General features: G+C 44.5%; 1 protein-coding gene across 1 annotated transcript in view; it reads right to left on the bottom strand.

Moving 5' to 3' along the window:
• Positions 1 to 3,664: 3,664 nt before the first annotated feature.
• LOC111248943 (uncharacterized) overlaps positions 3,665 to 22,919 on the bottom strand; it is a 66,118-nt gene continuing 46,863 nt past the window's right edge. Inside the window, exons 2-3 of the mRNA XM_022802086.2 lie at positions 9,950 to 10,347; positions 3,665 to 9,687 (exon numbers count right to left, since the gene is read on the bottom strand). Coding sequence (XP_022657821.1) covers positions 9,059 to 9,687; positions 9,950 to 10,347 — 1,027 coding nt within the window. The 3' untranslated portion in view covers positions 3,665 to 9,058. The remainder of the gene's footprint in view (positions 9,688 to 9,949; positions 10,348 to 22,919) is intronic.

Genomic DNA, 22,919 nt, shown 5'->3' with positions numbered 1-22,919 from the left:
GGGTTGTTACAGATTGGTGTCAAAAGTCTCGACGTTGCTAGACGGGGCGCGATCATCATTAAGCCCACAGCTGCAATCAGCAAGTTGGCAACGGCGTAAATGGCCAATAATCGGCGATAGTGGGGTCCCGAAGTCCTCACAATACTGACGCAAGTTCCGGACATAGTGAGTGTCGAACGCTTCTGTAGCTTTCAAAGGTATAGGCAGCCGAGATCGGAAAGTTGCGACTTTATTAGCTATTTGCGCCCACGCAGATCGCGACGTTGGTGCAGATCACACTATTAAGAAAATAACACTAACATCGACTACGGAGTTAACGAATCTAAGCAGCGAGCAGTGCGGAAGATCTCCCGTGGACGAACTGCGAAAAAGTGTATGAGATCGCTAAGTTTTTGAGAACACCTATCGCGAGTAACGAAATTCTGTATAGGAGAGGTTTATTACTAGGTAAGCCTGAAGCTACAGGCCCTAAGGCCTATCGTGGACCAGATCTGCAAAGATAAATTACAAAGTAGACAATCTTAATGAAGCTTCGACTCAGTCATTTGACACTTTGATCAATAGCGAACGGAAAGGTAACAGGCCATTGTGTGTTGTCTCTCTAAGCACGTTGGCAGCACTTTATAAGTCTATTGGATGCCGATCGATTTTAAAGTTAGCATAGCATATTAACATACATTATGCGTTCCATTAGCATGGGTAAAAAGCAGAAAAACTTGAAATATAATAACATACACACTGGGGCTAGCGAGTTCGAGCTAACTTATTGATGATGAATGCCCTGAAAATGTTCAAGAGGATAACTTTTCAATAGAAATCGCATCAAACGGTAATGTGTTGAATAACAATAGCGTGTTAGATTAATATGTGCCGCTTATAGACCCGGTGAATGACAATAGCCCGCTACGGTATAAACCGTGTATCAAAAACTAGAAATTCCCCTATGCAAACGTGTGCGGTCATAAAGTCTTCATGACACTGCTCGTACTTCAACCAAGTTCATCTAGTTTATGTTGTAAAGCGTCTGCTCCGAAAAATTTTGGGAATAAACGCATACATTTTCGGAGATTCGCAACAATTTGGATAGGTATCAAAGCGGTGGTCAATAGTAGGTCAACAACCATAACGGCGTCAGATCTGTCAGAAGTAAGAGCTCGCTGGTCCATGGATTTACCGTGTGATTACCGCATGTTACACACAGGAAGAAGGACGACGATAGCAACGATATATTCGATAGGACTATTTTTGTAAACAAGCAATGCTAAACTCTTCTTGGAAATAATATAATGGAAAAAATCAACACTCGGTTCACCTGTGGAAGCTTACCGAAAATGAGCCATTTGTCGCTTGTCTAGCAGTCAACAATACAACAAACCTACCCATCTACTGTAATAACTAAAAACTAATTGAAGTAGATGCGGTCACCTAAACTTTAAACGGACTGAATTGTTTACTTTTATAGACGCAGAACAGTGATTCCAATACCCCTACGAACTTTTCGACATATACACGCTTCGTACACACTGACGAAAAAACGCAAACACCCACATATTACACTTTAAAAATTAGCCTGTATGATGTCGATGGTCGAACGTACTAAATTAAAGGAATATTTTAGACGAAAACCTCGATTGACGCACGGTGAAGTATTTTTGTAACCTCGTTTGGATCGTAGATCATTTCGGACACGCTACTGTTTACTTTTACTTATGCGTTCGTCTAGAAGTATAACAAACGTTTGCCATTGGAAGCTCGCTAGAAATCTTCGAGTTCCACAGGCAAGGCTATCCCGACAATCATAATATCGAACAAATATATTCTAATGGGAATTCAATCTGAAGAAGCGATTGCTACGGAAGAATTTCGAGCGCCGCCAATATCGTACTTTTCCAGAGGAAAGGTTTCCAGCGTTATGGACTTTATAGATTATACAGAGTTACAGAGAGAGAGAGAGTTACAGAGACAACATGTGCTATTTATCCGTGTTTCATCCGTGTTTAGGTACACTAAGTTACATTAAGTGCATGAGACGCCAGCTAAACTATGTTGGTCTCAAAGCTAAATATATGTGTTGAATGGATATGAAGAGAGAAGATTTTATACTGCCAATTATTCTCGCAAACGCAAAGTTTCTATAGACTTACGCAGCTCTCCAAACAGCCTGTGCGTCTGGCTAGGATCGAAATGAATACAAATCGATTGTCTAACTAATTATCCTTGGCGTGGAAAATTCGGTTCTCCTTTAACCGTACCTATATTATTAAGCGCTTGTACATGCATTTTGCTGGATAGCGCCGCGAAATCTTTGCCTGCGACCAGAGTTACGGGCGCTGACATATCGCAGGTAGGATGTCTTAAGTTCAATGCGGTACTTAAAGTTACCAAGCACATGTGCTCTCGTGGGTTTTAAATAGGCGCGTAGTTGATGCGTTTATAATACAGTATTGTTTATTTTTGTCAACATCTACAGAACTAAGAGGATTCGATTGTATTGAAGGTGGCCTCATCGGGAATGCCGCTCCTCCATATACCTATACGCGTTGTCCGATGGCTTTTAGCCAGACGCCGACATTAGCTAAAACAATCAATCGTTCAACAACAAAACTACTTCATTTTGTCTTGCTTCAATGTTTTTCCGCTTCCGGACGGAGCATTTGCGGGTGTCGCGCATCCTATCAACAGCGACGTTAGGTGCGAAATTCCCACATTATGTCGCCCACTACTAAGTTCATCCGTCAAAAGCCCATCGGGGTCCTCTGAATCACTTGCATATCACTTACATACTGAGCCAAGACTGCTGTAAAAAGATTTTGTAGTCGCGTATCAATGTATAGAACCTTTGCAGTAATACACCGGTTTCTGTCTGCTGTTTGCCTTCATCGTGCTAAACGGACGTCTGCTTTCGCCAACGATAGTCCCAATCTAACGTCTGTCTTTTCTTCTCGATTTAGCCCTAGTTCTATAATAGCTCGCAATTTCACTCTACACAGTGGATCCGATCCAGCGAAACAACGGCTACAAATCGCATTTGATCATTGCGCTATCGGTGCTCCCTATAACCGGAAATCACCCGTATAACGTATAACGTAACGGCGCCAAATTTTGCAGCTGCCCGAACGCCTTTCAATTACGACTTCGCTGCAGGCTGGAGGCAACTGTCGGGGGATCCGTCACCTCCCCACAGATCGGTCGGTGGCTGGAAACAAACAACGCTTCATTAGCTGCACTAATAACCCCGATCGCTTCACCCTGCTGCTGCACGCATAGGTCTGTCTATCTCCGTAGATACGGCACACGCTGTCATGGCCAGCTCTGTCCTGAAGCAATATAAAACAGTTTACGAGGCAACCTTTCCTATGTGGACCCCTACCAAAGGGTTATAGACGACACAGAATTCCATTTATGCCTCGTAGGCAAAGAGGAGTTAATATGTCATTGAAATTAAAAAAAAGAGAAAGTTTTGCCATCTGCTTATACGAGTTATCAACATCTTCCTCTATTTTGAATACAGTCGCAAGTGATTTACGTCGTATTTTTGTACTAGTCTGCCAAGTGGTAGAGACGGTAATTTTATGATGTTTTTCTTTAGTATCCCGCACTCAGATTTAATAGACATTAAAAAAGAGTTTAAGACATTACAACGATCAAGAAAAGACCATAAAGCTGATTTTCATCGTCTTAAATGCCATTCATTTATTTCTGTTTGTTTTTAGTATTTTTTTCTTATTCATGTTGTTTATAGGCTTTTTATGTCTGTTTAATAAATATTTAAATATAATACAAATTAAGGAACAACTAATATTTACACACACGGTTTTTTAGCTACAGGGCTCGTCTAGCTCCCCGCTCATTTGAGTTCTCATCTCTGTTCAATCTTCGTTGTTGTCATCTTGAAGTTTATCTGTTTGTTTAGGTGGTAAGTTGATTTTGCCTTACGCACGTTGACTTGTTCAGCAAAAAACTCCGAAGGGGGAAAAAATTGCTTGCGCCCTTAAAATTCTCTCATACAGGGTATTTTTTCGTCTTTAATAATAATAATTTCTTATATATTTTTTCTGTTACCTGGGACTTCCTCTCAAATTTGCACTAGCAGTAACGATCATTTTTATCCCATTTCACTTATTTTGGTTTTTGTAAATATTCTATGCACAGAAAACGTTCTCATGAAGGTGGGAGATTTTCAAAGCGGCTTCACGATGCATGGCTGCAAAAATGTTATAATTATATATCCTAATATTTATGTCAGGGTTACAATAAGGGTCTTTAATAGTAGCAATAATAATAATAGCTTTTTTTTTTCTAATAGTTGTAGATTTTTGAATCATTTTATTTTAAATTTACTAAGAACTGTAAAGTTATTATCGTAAATGCTATTCTCCAATGTTGACCGCGCATTACTTTGTTCGCTCCCTTCAAAAATCGAGCTTTTCTGTTCAGGTTCCCTCGGTGATTTGATTTGCTATTTTTATACTGACTTTCTTCCTACTCTTTTCCTCTGATTATAAGTTTTTTTTTTGCTCAAATTATTATTAAGTTGTATCCTTGTGCACAGCTGTGATGATAACCGTTTATCATTACGTTTACTTTTTAATCTCATTAACTGTAATTGTTATTTTTTTGTATAGTATTTATATATCTATATATAGATTTCCTTTAACATTCTGTAGCTGTGGCGCGAGGCGGCCGTTCCGTCCGGGGTACAGACACAACACAGGTGTGATGCAGGACGCGAACGAGAAGACTACACAACTGACGCCAGGGATGGTACAGAGTGATGGTGCTGGTGATGAACTGGTTTATTGAACATAATTCATAGGCACTCACTTCTAACCTCTTCCACGTACGACAGCATATCGCGTTAAATCACTACGATCTAGATCATCTATCGCACGTTCAGACCGTATAGTTTACTGCGCCCCCATTCCACACAACAGAAGCAACCTAAGGAACAATATCGAAACGTTGTGATTTTTCTTTGTTAGCGGAACTTCTTTGTTTTGTTTGATAGATTAGATTACTCAACGAAGTTTTTTTTACTACCAAAATACTCATTCGAAAATGAAGGGAGCACCGGAACATGTTGTGGAGAAGAAGGCACGGGAATTATGTTGAAAAATTCAGCCACAATTTCTAGCCAAAAAATAATTTACCAATCCCTTCGCCGATCATGTCTGCCACTCGAACCATTTACGCTATTTAGGCGTTGTATAATCTTCTCGCCGCTGTTAGCAATAGACTCCTTCTTTTCATGGTCATCATCGGCGTCATATTCATCATATGAATATACTTATCGTTATTAATAGTATCTCTATTATGTACATTAATTCGGACGGGCAACGTCACCTCGCAGCTTTACTTAACCGTCTTTCCTTGATCTGATTTTTTTTCGCGGTGACCACACGCCGCCGGCGATTTTCCCTCTAATAGATCTCGTTCTTGATTCATTCTATACTCAGTTCAATGGCGACTGGCCACATATGAATTTATATGATTTTATTGTATCAGCTGGTAATGTAACCGGGCTGAAGCAATGTCGAGATCGAGTTGGACCGTGCTATCAGCACCACGGTCGATACCGCTCTTCCATTTATCGGCGTTTTACGTTGTTCGGTGAAAACGGTGGGGAGCTGGCGTCAAAGAATCGTGTCAAAGGTTGGGTGCTAATTGAGATATTATAGCAAGATCTTATTTAATGTTTTCTACTTGACAACACTACAGTAAACAATTGTGAGTGTATAGGCTAGTTGCGTTGTGGCAGGTGCAATTACGCTGGGCAGATCTGCAATGGCAAGCGATTTCGTCGCTAAGCCAAACCAACCGGAGATTTTTGTGTGAGGCTTGCTTACCAAAAGCATGACATGCTTGCGAAGAGTCGTGAATACATTAATTTACGAGACCATTATTTTAATGTATCCCGAGCTGCTTAGTCAGCACATCGTATTTTTTGGGGGGTTTTACTACTTGGGCCTTGCTACTAGGCTGTGAGTTGAATTTTAAAACACTATTCCGGAGATATTTCCTCTTAGTAACATAGGGTTGACCGCAGTGCTGTTGAGAAAATGGGTCACTCATTTTCTCATTCTTTATATCAAGAGACTTTGCGAAGCTTAATGCATGATGTGCTTGCCAAATCTTCGGAACAGAGTTCAATTAAAACGACGCTAATTGGAGACCGTTTCAAATATGCGTAGAGTCAGAGAGCAAGGTTGGGGGATTTCGATGAAATCTGCCAGGGTTGTTTTTGGGTCATCAGGCTGTTAGACCGTGATTCAACTCCGTGGTCCCGCAGGGACTGGGGAAGACGACGTTGGGTAATAAATGACCTTGTACACAGGTATAACTGATTTCTGTCATCTTTCTTTTTGTGTAATTTTCGCTCCGCGTTTTCTTCTTTATTGTGGTAATAGCTTTCAGATAATAAAAAAACCTCTGTCGCCACCGTTGATGAATTATTAATCATTTCATTTTATGGTAACAAACGAAATGGCAAGTAACGCTGTCCTTTCGTTAATGGCGCCTGATTTTCCGCATCTCCACTGTTCATGACCATTCTCTCGACCATATCTCTATATTCTCGTCGTTATTTACACACGGCTCTTACTCGTAGACAGCAAAAACGAACGGTGGATACTCTTTAGGTCTCTCAGTTTTGTCTAGATTTGCTCCATACATATATCTCAGCTTTCAAATACCCCCCTCGCTCGACCCTCTCATTTCTCCGATTCTTCTTTTCTAACTTTCTGCCCCTGTCCAGGAGTCTTGAGTTTACCCAGATGCTCCTCACATGCTCGGTATCTTAGACACACAGTAAGCGCATATTCACAAAAAATATCGCCCATACGCTGGAACGTACGAACTGGTCACTTATACACACATAGACACACACGCAGATACTTATGCTCACATATAATGATACCAATTTAAATACTGATACACATCCAGCTTACACACTCATATAGCTAGACACAGACATCTTGTTGACACTCCTTCTTCCACTCCAAGCCGTCTATCTAAAAGCAATTACACCAAACTTCGAATCCCGTAAATTTCAACAGAAAAACAGAATAACACTTTAGGTGCATTTCTTCCCTTTTATTCTATCGACAAACACATTTACAAGTATGTCGATTTAACATTTTGATGGGTGCTGTCTCACGCACTCATCCTGAGTTTAATCACTTAGCTCTTTCTCCTACTGGTATTAATAGCTTCTCCTTGCTGTCGATCCTCTGTTCCAGTCGCTCCCAACATCCTGCATGTCATTCCCTGTATTTTACTCCACGACCCCTTATGGGTCGGTTGTGTTTCATTTATCCCTTCTATCTTGATCACTTATCTATAATCTTATTTATTATTATTTTTTGTGTGTCGGTTTCTGTTTTTTGAAAATAACACCGAAAATAAATATATCACAGCATCGGGCATGTTGTCTATTTCTCTCGGTTGCCTTCTCGTCTGACCTGTGCCTCGGTTAGGCGTAGACGAGAGCTCCTACGAAGTTTCATCGAACGCCAATCTTGTTTTCGCACAGTGATCATTTAATATCCTTAGTTTTGCTTCTTTGCTTATGGCTTGTCTGCCTTTTTTTTGTAGGCCGTCCGTCTAGTGCCCGTAACACCTCATCTCTCTATATGTCTTCTTTTTCTGTTTATGCACTTGCCGCGTATTCTTTTTACAACTTCAAAATGTTTGGGTGTCTCTGAGTAGATCTGTAGATCTGTTACTTTCTTACGTCTGTTACTAGTTACTCTTTACAGTACCGCTTAATTCTTCTCAATTATTATCTCGTGAGAACATGTATTTCTTTCGAAACTCTTAATATTATCGCCATCGCTTAGATGTTCTCCTTATCTGGTGGAATTCTTGAACACGACGGAACTGTTACATATCTGCAGCCCTCAGTAAGTCTGTAATGCTAGATAGCCAATTTCTTCAAAATTCTCCTAAAAGACTTCGGAGGTCGATTTCTCTTGCAGCATCTGTTAGAGGCATAGACCTCGAATAGGTCTTTGAGCAGTGGGCTCAAGGGACTTAAAAATTTTCGGAACCTTTTCTGCGGACCTGACGGTTACTCCACCAGAATGCAAAGGTACGGCGCCAATAGTCATCTTTATAATATGAATTACGCGTGTCTGTGTATTAATTATATTGGTTTGTTTGTGTGGTCCACTTGATACTGCAACTATTTACAGACAAGATAGTAAAGGAGCCACTATCAGCCGTACGCCAAGAACCTGCGCCACGTTTGAAGCCGTCTGCTATAATGTGTCCGTCTCTCCAACCCTGTGTAGGGGGCGGAAAATCTTGTACGTCGCGCCACTCGACTCGATTATACACATACATATATATCTTTACATATATTGGACATTATATTACGGGTAGCTGAGATCAATCGGTTAGACAATCAGTAAAGTTACAAGAACCCAAACTAGCCTATAACGTGATAACGTTTCACGAGCTGGTGGTAGGGCACAGAGTGGGATTGGCGGTAAGCTTACCGACTTATGTTAGAGTATATATATGTAGATATATATGTATATATATGTGTTAAGTTGTATAAACTGAGCTAATTTGTTGTCATTTGGCCTAGTGTCTCTCTGGCAAAATCGAATGCGTTTGCTTCTTCCAACTAACACACTGTTCATTATTTCCATACGAATTATCGCTGAATTGAATAAAACCGAGGTATCTGTCAGCACCGCCATTCGAACGTATTTGCTATACATTATCAGCGCCACCAATCAAAGACGATCGTCGAGTTCTCCAAACTGAGACAGGTTCTGGCACATGTAAGATATCATCAATATCAATCAGTCGTTTTTCTCCTTTACTACCACTAAATAATAATAATGGTAATAATAGTACATAGAGCATTTTCTATCCTTTCTGTGTTTCATCTTTCTTCCACGGTGTCCTCCTTTCTCTTAAATATGTGCGACAGTTTATAATCATATCGTTCCGGATATTCTATAGACTTCAGTGTCTCTTTTCTATCCACTGTATTCCGCAATAATATGTCCATCTGCCCACTTTTAGCAGGCAGGAACTCTCAAACGGATCACCGCTGCATCATCATTCTTATGACAAGCATTAATAGAGACGTGCTCACAAGCGTGAGCAAACGTCCAATGAACGACGATTTTTGATGCAAACTGTTGGAGCTGTTCGTGAGTCCTTCCTTCTTTCCGGCCCGTTCCCATGCTCGACCTCTTTCAAGGCTGTTTAGCGGCTTTTTAAACACTGCCGTGTCGTCAGAAACAGGTCGGTCCGGATTCTTGAAGTGGGGACGCTTGTGAGGCCAATCAGGCTTACGAGGGCTGGAGGGGTAACCCCCAGCGAATTGACCCTGACCAGGCGCATGGGGTATATGGGGCCAATAGTCCACCGTACTGCTCGCCTCGTGGCTGCTTCCGCCTCCGTGCGAATTGTGGTGATGGCCGTGATGAGTACGTCGTACGGGGAAACCTCGGTCCCGATCGCCAATGTCCGATCCACGATGGTGACCTAAGCGATCCAAGCGGCCAAGGCGGTCTGGCCGGTCTAAGTAGTCCTGACGACCACCCGATGCTGGCTTGTGCGAGGGCGGATGCGTGTAGAACGGGTAGATGACATTGTTCTCTTCAACGTTCGGCATAAACGTCGTTGTGCTTGTAGTTGCTGCAGGGGTTGGTCGGACTCGTGCTTCCTCTGCAGAAAAATAGAGTACAAACATGGCGTGGGTTAAATAAACGGCGCGAAGCTATCATATTTTGAACGACATGAACCCTATATTAATCTCAAATGGAATCGCACATGCAGATGAGCTTACCGGAGTGGAAGAGTGAAAAGCACAACCAGCAAACATTTATTTGGTGTCTATTGTTTTATAAAAAGGAAGATTTTTTTGGAAAAAATTCGCTTTACTGTCGCTCTTAACTGCTGAGAAAAGACAAGGTTAATGATGGCATACCTTTCTTGCAGCAGACTTTAAACTGCACGCGCATGTTTTTCGTCAAGCAGTGGTTCTCGCCGTTTTGGATGTCTTCCGACGCGGCGATGAAGTAATAGTCCTGGCCGGGCTTAAATTCAAGCCCTCCGGGCTGTGGCGTGAACGAGCGAAATGTGATCGTGAAGTACATGCTCTGGTACGGCTTGTTGCACTGTGCAATCGTGCGAGCCCGGGAGAAGTCGCGAATCTGGCAAGTCTCATATTCCTCCTTTGATACGTTGTAAATGATGTACTTTTCAGTTTCCTCCTCGGGCACGTTCGGATCATGCTTCGGGCAGACTATGTTTACCTGGTCGTACTCGAATACTAAATTGTCTTTGTTCACATCGATGATATGATCGGTATTGTCGATCCGAAATCTGTAATTTACAGAATAAAATTTACGGAACAGTAGGTTAGAATTGGTGCGATTAAAAACGTGACTCATTTCCGAAGTACCATCGAAAGACAGTAAGAAAATTATTGTAAACGTTGTGACTCGTCGAGCCACAGTCCCCCTGAAGATAATGTCCTATATTTTCAGAAGCCGACTCAAACTCAGACTGCTTCGCCGGAAAACTTTTCCATTCGCTGCTCTAAATATCAAAGACTTCTAGAACCAGCGAGATTCTCGTACTGCACTACTGGACGCTACCTACTACGAGGTCGCTTTTTGACCCAGCATGCTTTTCTTCCAATTCCTTCTGTACAGCCTAAGCAAGCAAGAACAAAAAGCGTTTCGCAAACGGATCGTCGTATCGTTGGAAAGGTTTTCGATAATTTTTCGTTGTCATTATTGTCATTTTCTCTCTGCTGCCGCTTCTTCATTCCGCAACCACCGCTTCCGTTCGCTTTCGCCATCCACCGCACAGTCTTCTCAAGTTGTCTTTTCTTGCACGATCGAGTCAGACACGGTTCAGGAACAGCTCACCACATCGACGGTACTACAAATGCCCCGCCGCTGAGAAACCCCAGTTTCAGCCAGGCGACAACGAAGACGACGACAACAACGGCGGTGGCAGCAGCTGAAGACTTTTCATGGCCGGCGTTACCCACGTCTCGAATCCTTAGTGCCCCCACATTCTTTTTATTTTTCGTCGACTGTTTTTTGCCGTTTGCTTCGTTCCACTGAGCAAAGTCTTTGAGACTCAGGTGGTCGTCGAAGGTTGAGTGGATGGCCTACGACTAGCACAAAATCGAGTGCCGAACCGTGAGACGAGACCAATGGATGTCTTTTCGATACGCACAAGCGGCAGTGGCGTGCAACGAAACGCCACGAAGATGAGACCCTAACCCGGTTGCTCTTGGTGACTGCAAAGACTGCAAGCTGCCTCCCGACCCCAGAACATATTACGAGAACCCTAGTCACTTCAAACCCAACCAAAAAGGCGAAAAAGGAAAAAGGGATTATCCTTTTTCACTTCTTCGAGGAGCCTGATTTGGTTCGTCCGCTCACTCGTCTTTTCTCCCTTCTTTCGCCGTTATCTTCTTCGGCGTGGTCGCCTCTGGTTAGTGGGCTCGACAAGCAAAACGACATGTTCTATTTTATCTTTTTTCCATCCACGTTCGTCACTACCCTCTGCGTCCCGCCCCGCTGCTCTCGCTTAGCTGGTCTCCGCCCTTTTTCTTACTTTCTTCTGTCCAACCCCCTTTCCTTACGAAGCCTTCCTCGGGATAGCTGGGGTAGAGGGCTCCTTTCTGGTACCCCTCATTCTATATTTTTCTGTTTCTTTCGATTCTCCTTTTTTCATTTAGTCTTAGCGCAAGCGCTTGTACGAATGCGAAAAGACCAATGGACAGGCAATGAGGTGTAGTATGCCAACGACCTACGGCCATGATCACAGCAATTTAAGTCATTCTTACTAAATAATGAGGATCACTGAAAGAAGAAGAAGAAGAAGAACGACAATCTGCCGCACAACGTCAGATAACCACAAGCAAGCGAGTGACTCTTCGTTCTTCTTTTCTTCATCATCTATCAAGGGTGCAGCCGCTACATTCAGAAACAACGAGGTTCTTGGAGACCTCTTTTTGGAGGTTATAGGGGGCTTCCGGAGCGTTTTTAGAAAGGCCACTTTACTAACGGACGGCGGCTTCGGGGCAAGCCGCGGAAAAAGCAGAGGTAATAATCAGAGCATTGTCGCGGATAGGCAAGCAGACAGGCTCTTGTCGATCGACATGACGCAAAAAAAAGGCGAAGCAAAGGAAATAGTGGCTCTTAAATAAAGTGTTAGTGGAGGAACACACCCATTTCCTATATCGGAAACAGTGTCAGCGAAGACCATGAAAATGGGGGCTGCAGTGTCGTTGAACCCAACTCACACGTTCTCTACCGTGGGAGACGGTGGTAGCAATGGGAAACGAACCGAGATTTCCTTTCCTCATTGCCGTCCAAATTGTCCTCTCGTTCTTACCCGCACACATAAGAACGGAACATTGACACTGCCGAAAGCAACCACGCACACATGCTTGCTGAAAAACTGTCACTTCGGATACAGTCGATGTGGGGCAAGATGTGCGGAATACGTGAAAAGGAAAAGAAATTCCGTTTATCGAACGAAGCTGCCAGAAAGCGAACGAGGTGGTAAAAGTAGGAAAAGACAAAACTAAGATGACAACTTGCAACAATGATATAATGCAATTAAAGCATGTGGGAAAACCAGTGGAGAAAAAAAAAAGCATGAATGAAAAATTCGCGAATGAGAATTGTTTTTTGCGGGGATTACGGGCGAACTGCATTCGCTTCTATTAGAACCGCACCAGGGTCCATGAAATCAGTTAGCACAGACAGGCCAGACAACAGCAAAGCCCAAAACAATGGCTTAGCTGTAATTGCATATAAGCTGCTCACAAATGTTTTTTTCAGAAAGTACGATACATTTCATACGAGCATGAATGTGCCCATCGAAAAAAATAGGCCATCGGCTGACATCACTTCTACTGAAGTGAGAATGAGGCTGCGAGAGAAACACATGAACCTCGTGAAGAACTTAGCATAAACTAATAATAAGCTAAATCTCTTTAGTTCGAAGTGAACATATTTGCTTCATAGCAACGGACGTTTCTTCGTCGGTCGTTTCACGGAGGACGAAATACCTTAGGCACTCCACCATCATTTCGTCTGATTGTTGCTGCTTACACCTTCTCGCTTGTTTCGGCATCTTAACGCGCGCGAAATCACTGAGTTACCTGTACGGACCCTGGCTTGCTCTTTAAGTTGTAACCAGAACGAAGTAAGACCCGAGCCGTCTAATGCCTATAATTTTATTACTGGTTCAGGTTCAGCCTTGTTCGGAGGCTGAAAGTAAAGGTAGTCAAGACATTGTGATCTTTTCGGCGAACCCCAAGCAGCCACCGTTCCAGTTGCGTTCAGACAGCTCTCGATCCCTCAGAACGCTTGAGTACCCCTACACTTCTTAACCCATTTCCATTCAGCGTAAAGCGAATACCCAACCGGACTGTCCTCCGGTGCTATGCCGGAGTGTCCTATGCCTATGTGTCCTATGCCTTGTACGACAGTACACGTCACTTATCGTCGTCATTGCTCTCACTTTACTGGTCCAGTCTGACTGCTTGAATCGGCAGGCGGGAATTATAAAAGACGCGAAGCACGGATCGAACCACTGCTCACTTCTGCAGTCAAATCGATAGCGCCGTATAGTACCACATACAGCGGGAGTGCCGTAGATTATAATTTTATATAAATTACAACGCCGCTGGAGGCGCCGCTTCCTCCGTGGTGTATTCGTGACGGCCAGCCACAGACGGAGGGGGACTTGTAGCCGAAGCTAAGGCCCACAGTATCATCGTTACCGACACTAGCGCCACCACCGTTAGTGTGAATGATGCAGTCGACCGTAGCAGAGGCCGCAACCGCAAAATTAGGACCACATTTCATTAACACACGGGCATGTCAGCCGTTGATCTTTCGCGCTGGTCGGTCTATCCCGTTGTCCTTTCCGTCTTCTTTCGCTCGACGCAAAAAATCGAAACAGAGTCGAAAGAAACAGGCCAGCTGCCTGTCAAGGAAAAACTTCACAAATATTTATCAACAAAAAGAACATCAAAAAAGTAACAATAAGGAGAGGTAAAACAGGTAGGGCCGACCACGGGACAAGAACATGCGGCTTTTTTTTTACCTATGATTCTCGTAGAACGTGTATTTCCGTGTTGAACAATATTTAAGTTATCGTTCAAATTTTCGCGCCAAAGGCACGCCGTGCTTCTTCGATATTCATGCTGTGCGTGTTTCATAGTGAAAGATTGTGGATTAAATGAATAGCAATAGTAGATAACAGATTGGTCCCCTGCGTGGCTACTGTATGCTATTTTTCTGTATGCAATGTATTTTTTGCTTTTCTACGCCGATTGCCACCACCGTCGTAGACGCGGTACGCGCAACGTTCGGACTCGGCGACAAGATTACAATGCGTTAAGCTAGTAATCGCAAAAGGCGTCAAGTAGAGGAAAACTTCGCTAGGGTGACCACTCAGTCATATACATGAGCACAACTAGGTATGGCAGTAAATAGTCATAGAGATGGGTGACCTGCTAGGACCCCCTGTGGGATTGGCAGCAGTGGGCTCGCAGCTAACCGCAAATTACATTCGGATCGACCGGCAGCTTAACTGCGCGACCACGAGCACGAGGAATTCACGCGTCGTAGACTGTACTATATTGGACATGTATTGCCTCAAACGTTCTGTTGTTCTCTACGTATGTAGAACTTCGGCAAGTACATCTTCGTATGGATTTCATATGGATTCCTACGGGACGATACTACTATGCGGCGGTATACGACTGACTCAAAGTTTCTTTATTGGTAGAAATAACAGTCGGTTCGGAAAGTCACTTGTTCTTCTTGAACATACGTCGTCATGGCGAAATGCGTCCAATTTGTCGCGGCATAATGGATGATATGGCTGTCTGCCACGAAAATGCAGCTGAACATTCTGGCGAGCAGAAGTAACACCATAATGGTTCATTATTCTAGGTTTCAGCGGTCGAGTTAGCTCATAAATTCTGTCCACGCTAGAGCAGGACTTCCAATTGATTTCCATTGTGCTTAGGATATCCATGTTGTCCGCCAGTATTATTCAATAATCGATTAGGTCACTGCGGCAGTTAAGTTGTTTAAGCTCCGCGTTCATTTACAGAGATCGCAGAAGACATGTGCGCTATACTAAATGTAAATATCGACACCAACTTTAGTTAGTGATCATTTTTATTAAGCACAGTCAAGGCGCAATGAGCTAGACACGTGCTGTAAGTGGCGGCTATTTAAGGTAAGTTATAGGGCATATATATCCGAAATTGCTTTGCCTATATATTCTGGACGTACTAATCAAATATATGCAAACCCGATACCTATAAGCCATTATTGGTCGGCTCGGCAGCTCGCCACCACAGAGCTATCATTGTACACTGACAACACAATACAATTTATATTAAAGAATAAAAACTCATTCGATACCAGTGCTTGCGGTGTCGAAACGGACAGTGCGTTCATCTACAAAGCAGCTACATACATACACTGAACGGTCCAAGCCCCCCAGTAGCCACCATTTGTCAGCAGCTAGCAGCTATTGAGGAACTGAGACGAGGTGGACTACTTAAGTACCTCTCGGAGAAGAGATTATCCAGTTATTGTGCAATTGAGCGGAGTCGTTCCTCTTCGGACCAATGTTAGAGCTCGGGTTCATCCAAGGGCCGCAAATCGTGGTCCTATGGGTCTCGTTCCTGCTACTGTCCTGATCAACAGTAGAACCGCTCGTTTCGCTATCTTGCCACTCTGCCTGTGTTACACCCGAGGCCTATTCGCCTCGGCTTATTGCTGTTTTTGCCTGTCCTGAGATCAGAACACAAGAAGAGAGAGTAACAGAAACTACACTACTCATACGGACTATCGCTGCGTATCGCACTCGAACGAGTGCTTACTGGTTGGCAGGCTAGCAGGTCCTTTGAGCCGCAGCGCGTATTTGAACTCCCACTGCGTTTGGGCCTTGTCAAATGTTAGTTTAATCTTAAGTCGGCCGGTGCGCTGCAGCGGCTCAAAGGGAATGGTGCATTTTAGACCAGCCCTTCCTGCTTTAGCTTCCCCGCCTCCTCTTCCACCGGTCCTCATCTGTTCCCCTAGCCATTGCCAGGGGCTGACAGATCTACCCCATAGTAGTGGTAGCATGGGTGGTAATGGCTGACAACCGTGTTCCATTTCCTTGGGTCGGGATCGTCTGCCTTCTCCATTTTGTCGACCTTTAAAGCTTTTTCGATTTTCTTCGTAAGGAAAAGGGGAAAGCGAAAGGGAAAAGTTTCTGTGTATTTTCTACCCGTTAGCAGCTCTCCACGCGCTGTATATACTTTTCTACTATGTAGTGGTAAGTGGTCGCGATAGCAGCTGGGGGCAAGCAGATGTCAGCAACTAACTCCAACTTGAAATTTCCCCCGCTCAATTCCTTTATATAGCATAGGAAAGCTATGACGGCTATGCTCAGCAATATCGCCGGCTTCAGCTCGCCGATTTGCTTTGATCATCTCTCGTAAATTACTCTTAAACGACACCCAATAAGTCTTTGCGGCATTTCTGCAGTTGCTCTCTCAAATCTTTACTTTCATTGGCAGCCTTCATCGGTGCTGCCCGTCTCGCACAACCCCGTGGGAGTATGGAGAGTCCCCTACTTATTCCATTCACCTATTCCAGGGGTTTTGCGCAGGTCGCATGCGTACTTTGGAAATAGTGACACTTTACATATGCTGACGAGCTAACAACGAAAAGTAATCGAGCTGCATACGGAGGTCGATCGAACAGTCGATCCTTCCTATCGGCCGATAAAGCCTACCACAAGCTAGTCCATGAGATCCAGCTCAGTTTGCGTCGAACTCTAAAAGTGCAAGCAAATTCTTACTGCCACCTTTTCAGAAGCAAGAAATAGGCTGCAATAGAGAGGCAGCAATAATAAAAAGGAGTACTTGTCATTTGTTTGCTTTCTACTTTTCATTGCCACTTAATCCGGTCGCCATGTCGTACATCGTTTAGCTCTCAGATGTACAAATACTCACATACACACACACACACACACATACACACACATCCATACACACACACACACACATACGGTTGATCCCCGTGAGGCAAAACTTTCGTAAAATTTGTTTCATTTTGGAAAACGAGAAAGAAAAGAAATAATCTACACCGCACGTTAGTAGCAGTCATAGAGGTGAAAGCTAAACGACCGTAAAAGTCATCGTGTCCCAGGCGGCTAACCAGCATGGGGAAGCCGTCGGTAGCAAACGCTGATCGTACGCCGCCTTTTGCAATCCAAGTTATCAGATCCTGACACACTCTTTCCCTCTACCTCTCTCATTCCCACTTCTAGGAAACAAAGAACGAAAGCAAAGCACCACTCGTTGCAGAAAGAGAGAGAAATGCAAAGAGGTAAATGATGAAAAATGACTACGGCCGACACCAGCTAAGAGCTGCTGCTGCGGCGGCGGCGGCGGCGGCAAAGTAGCGGACGAAGCCGACGTGCCGTCCGACAATTCCAATTGGTCGGTTGACGTCTCGGCGACGCACAATCATGAACATGTTCTATTATTGCTGGCAGGTTTATTCTACACGTTCTATGAAGATTTTCGCGGGATCAAAAAGAGTAAAGAAAACAAGACGCATAGCATAGCATAGAGGAAAAAAGTAAGCTCAAGACGCTCAACGTAGCAGGCATCGTTCAAAAAATTGTAGTCGTATGTGCGTCAGCAGTAGCAGTTAAATTGTGGATTAAGGAATCTCAAATATCTTAGAGATATGGGGTTTGGACTGTATTGTTGGAAGGTTGCAAGACCTGTGTGTGCCATTGTTATGCCCTTTCACGGTAGTGAGTTTGGTATCTCTTATCGAAACTGGTTTGTTGTACAAAAGCATACAAGATTGCATCCTTACCCGTAAGGGAGGGCCAGCACGCAGTAGAAAAGCTAACACTTCTAGCCTCATCACTATAGTTCTACACACTGGAGCGGCGTCTTCGTAATGCAGGAGGACACCTTCGCGTGTCCATCAAAAAAAAAAAGCTTTAGAATTAAGCTTTTTTTTTGCACAAAAAGTTCGTCCTGTTTTCGATAGCGTTTCGAGCCGATGCGTTCATACACTGCATAGACTTCGCGCCAATGCTATTTGGGGCCTTGTTTTGCTTTTTGGACACAGCGCTTGCACAAAACGCATCCTTCGTAGAGCGTCCGTCGCTGCTAGCTGGCTATTGTAGCTCCTCGCTAGTCGGATGGCTTACTAACTGACTAGAATAGGAAGGACAGAGTAGTGTGGAAGAACTATAAGCGGATCAGATCATCGCCTTCTTGCTATCTTTCTCCGTCTCTTCTTCACTCTGGTGATTCTTTTTGTCGCACCACGTAGCCCCTGCCCCCGAATTCGGAGGTGAGAGGACCCGATCAGCAAGCGGGTCCTACCTCCACCCTATGATCTGGTCTGCTGTATCCTATCCCCGGGTCAGTGCCCGCTTGAGTTCATCCATATATGGACGCGAGCTTCAGCGTTGCTAAGTCTACCATCTTCTGACTCATGTTCAGTTTTTTCCCCGTCGTTGCCTTACTAGCATCGGCAGAAGCAGTAGCTCTCGTAGCTTCTACCATCATCTATATTTTCCTGAGCAGGAATGCACGAACCCACTAGATACTAGGGGCAGTAGAGCCTTCTGCGCGGCCTGCGCGACTATACAGCAGAGAGTACAAGCGCAAATAGTACGGCTAGAGAGCCGAGACACCCCATGCACAAGTGGTCTTAGCAGTGTCCGACTCGGAGCATCCGTAGCAAAAAAAAAGGAATAGGCCTGGACAGATCCACAGCCCGATGCGGCAGTATCTGCCGGAGAGCGTCTATACATTGTCCAACATTGGAATTCAGCACGACTGCAACGATTCACAATGCTTTAAGAATGTTTTAAGGATCCTCTCCACTTGAGGCGTCATCATTTCAAGTCAAAATCATCAAAAACAGCGTCGTCTTCTGGTCCTAGCCCTGCAGCTGGACGATATGTTTTTCGTTTGCCTCTGCTGTCCTCAAAAGCCTGCTAGCCGCACATTGCCAGTCGTCGCGTACGTCCATAAGAGGGGCAGAGCTCGTCAAGACGTGAAACATGCGGGTTCCTCGTGAAAAACACTCAAGAACACCAAGTAACCGGCAAACAAGTAGTACTGATTGTAAGCATATCATTCGGACGACAGCGACCAGTAACAAAACACATACTTCATGTAATTCAATAGAGAAATTCGGAGTGCTGACAAGCTGCATTGCCAGCCATGCCCAGTTTAATCGCCACGAACCACTAGCAAACACCCCTACTCAAGCACCGAATCTTAAGATCTAGTAGTTTCCTCGAGCCCTAGTTACGCCGAAGTTGAGTGAGGTCTGAGAGTGCTGTGACGAAGGCACAAATAGGGCAACCAGGTCACAAAAAGGCTATGGAAACTTTTAGTGGAAGAATGGGTGCTCTTGTGCGAGAAACCTTTTTGGCATTTTAGCTTGGTTGGCTACCGCGCGTAAAATTGAGGTGGGTATATGGCAATAAAGGGCATTGAAAAAGCAACGGCGTGTAGGCACGCGAGTGGGACTCTCGCAAAATCGAGACATTCTTGACGTCATGCATTTGTTGCATTGAACCCATATAGGATTGAACCGCCCCCAATTTGCCACGCGACAAGCATCGACCCAGGATCGCTATTGCTACTACAGGAGTGTACTAAGCTGCACTGAGCTCCACTTAATGCAAGCATAGCCGTTTGCTACTGCCCCTATATGCATTTGTATGGGAAGTCATATCCACTGAACGATGCTTAAATGAGATGAGCAAAATAAAGGAAAAGGCATTTTGTTCAATCTATATCAGCCAATAGCCAGCAGACCGCTACCTCTACAACAGCAAATATACGGGCCTGCCACAGTTGCCACGGCCGTGGAAACAATGACTGCCTGCAGACATTGATGCGAAATGTAAAATTAGAGTAAATACCCCGATTCTCCCACAAGTTGAATAGAGTTCACTTACAATCAGACAAATACTGGAAAGCAAAGAAAGTGACAGAAGGAAAGAAACCTAGCTATAGAGTATCTGACAGACCGACCGACTGACTGACTGACTGACCGACCGCCCGCCCTCCTACAAGCACGCACATATAAAAGCTTGTCGTACTGAAATGCAATATTAAATAAACGCGGCACCTTCTCAGGATGAAAAGGGAACTGGAGGGCAACAGCCTGCATTGAAAATGCGGAATGTAGCTTATAGGAGAACGGGGTTACTTGCCCAGTCAGGGCTTTTCCATTCCGCTTTTCTTGGAGTTTGGAGTCCAAACAGGCTAGTAGAAGCAGTAGGATCAAAGCCTACGATAGCTTTAGACGGGGCGAAAAACAGTGCTTTCCGTCCTGGAGTCACCGGAACCGTGCACTGACCTCGTTACTATCGCCTCGTTCTAAGAGAGGCAGGGCCATCAGCACGTTGGGTGGGAGTGAGTCGGTCCCATAGGGTGGCAGAGTGGCATGGAAGAGGGTGGACGACAGGAGGGATAATGGAGGAGGGTGGACGGGGGGCAAATGGACGTGATTTGCGCCACTAGTGCGAGGGCAGTGCGGTAAACCTTGCTGCTGGCTAGCTGAGTGAAGCTCTATAATGCCATGATGCCAGGGGGCAAGCAGCAAGTCGTGATCCGATTTGGTCACCACACTCACTGCTTTTGCTGCTACAGCTAGTGACGAAACAACCCCGTTAGGAACGGGCATCATGAAGCACCCCACTGGCAAACTGGCGGACCCCACTCTTATAAACGGGGGTTCGATACCTACTTCTGTATCGTTCAGCACTCTGCAGCGGAACGGTACTGAAAGAGGCCATCAAGTCACACCGGAATGAGATGGCAGGTTGTTAATGCTATTTGTGATCCTTGGACACTGTTGGGCAGATTCCCGGAAAAACAACCGAGCCAGGTTCAGTTACACAGCTTTTCCGACAATTTAAAGAAAAATCAACTAGCTTAAAGGAAATTGCATACTGTTACGGCCGAAAAACACCATAAATTATGCTAGCTATTTTGTCATTATTTGATCGATTCGAATGACAGTCTTACTGAATTTTATAAAATAAGTTAAATGACTGTTTCATCGAGGATGAGCCACTGGTTTACTCTAATTCGGCCGCCGTTGCTATCGTCTTAGTCACGAGTTCAGCTCTGTTCGCTATTTCTTATGGTAATGGAGAAGGTAATACAACAATGTTACTCGTCCACTATGTTGTCCTACCACGTTGTTGTACGTAGAACAAGTCCTGCCGCTGCAGTAATAGAGAATACACCAACAACGACGATTTTTCATGGGCATGAAGGTAATCCTTCTGTTCGGACACCAGAGCTAATTCTCACCGCGCGCTCGACGCGATATCATCGAGGCAAGACAGTATCCACACACAACGCAATGACAGATAGCTCGGAAGCATCGCACATAGGCCTGTACTAGTAATCAATGAACGATTGGTTGGTTTCCCGCATTGAGAACTGCAGAGCGATCCATGTTTATGGTTACAAGTCCATGGATCTACAAACGAGTTACAATTGGTCACGAACATCACTTTTGCTTATACTATACACAGATGAATAGACACCGACGGAAGTGGTAGCAACAACTACTATAGCAGTGTGAGAAGCTAGGACCACCGCGTCTCGGCTCTAATCCGCTTCGTCTTTTTCCAGCATCCCAGGATGCTTCTTCCCTCGTGTTGCTTCAAGGACGTTTCAGTGTTGACCTCTCTTTGTTGTAGGGTATGTAGGGACCTTCCCTTGTGTGTAAAGGGAAAGTAAAGGGATATATCTTTATGGTTTCTTCTAGAAGAACAATATATTAGTCGCGTCTTCGACAACAAGATAGACAGGCAGCAATAACAAGCGTGGTTAGAAATGCATAAACAATTGAACCTGGCTTGCTGTTGCTATTCATGTGGCCGGCGGTGTCCTTAGCTTATGGCCCCCATCAGAACTTCTCAGATCTTTTACAATCAAAAAAGAGGAAGTTGAAGCCATGGCATGGCTTAAATGCCACAGGACAAAAGTCACTGGAGAACGAGTTTTGTTGCAAAAATGCCTTAACGAACGCCCACGCACAGCGCATCTCATCTGGTGAAACTAGATAGAGCGTATCGATATAGAAGGGCGTGCATAGGATGTACGCCACGGCATATTGTATAAGCCTGTTTCATTGTCGTGCTAAACACCGCCAAGAGTAAGTTACGCCTACCAAAATCTCGAGCGCTGACACCGATGAAGATTCTGATCCAAAAGAGAAAAAGGGGGCACTATAACTAGTAGCGAAATATAAGGACATCCAGAGGTGAAACACAGTCAGACAGATAGTGACATACACGATAAACGCCTTCGACTCTTCAAGATACAAGTCAGATTGCTTCAAGTCAAGCAACAGTAGGCCAACTACGCATTACACAACAAGACGCGGTCGCCGCTCTTTTGTGGCGTCTCCGTTCTTGATCTGAGGGATCATCAAAAGCCGCCGCAACAGAATCAGCATAACCCGCTGTGGCCATCAAAGAGATTAATCATCTTTTTTGTACAAATGTAGTAGTCGCATGAGAATAGCCTTCTGCTGTTTGTAGCGGTACCTTTGCGCCATGACCGATTTCAATTCTTATTTCCATCGATTCCCTTCGCCGAGCTCGGGGAACGACGACCAGTTCTTTTAGCTTCTATGCTCGATCTCTTCCTCCTACTGTTTCTCATTTCCTCTAACCCGACGAAACAAACTGACCTGCCTAGCCCATTCCAGCCAAACGCTAACTCACACCAGACAACGGCTCAGTGGATCAGATCGACGAGTCTCACACTGGAGCAGCGAGCCGTCGCTCAGTTGTCATCGTAACCATCCGCATCCATATCAGCTGATCGCATCAAA

Source organism: Varroa destructor, unplaced genomic scaffold (assembly GCF_002443255.2).
Source record: "Varroa destructor unplaced genomic scaffold, Vdes_3.0 BEIS01000004.1, whole genome shotgun sequence".
NCBI lineage: Eukaryota > Metazoa > Arthropoda > Arachnida > Mesostigmata > Varroidae > Varroa > Varroa destructor.
The sequence above is the reverse complement of the archived record's forward strand: the minus strand, read 5'-3'. Positions and strand labels throughout refer to the sequence as shown.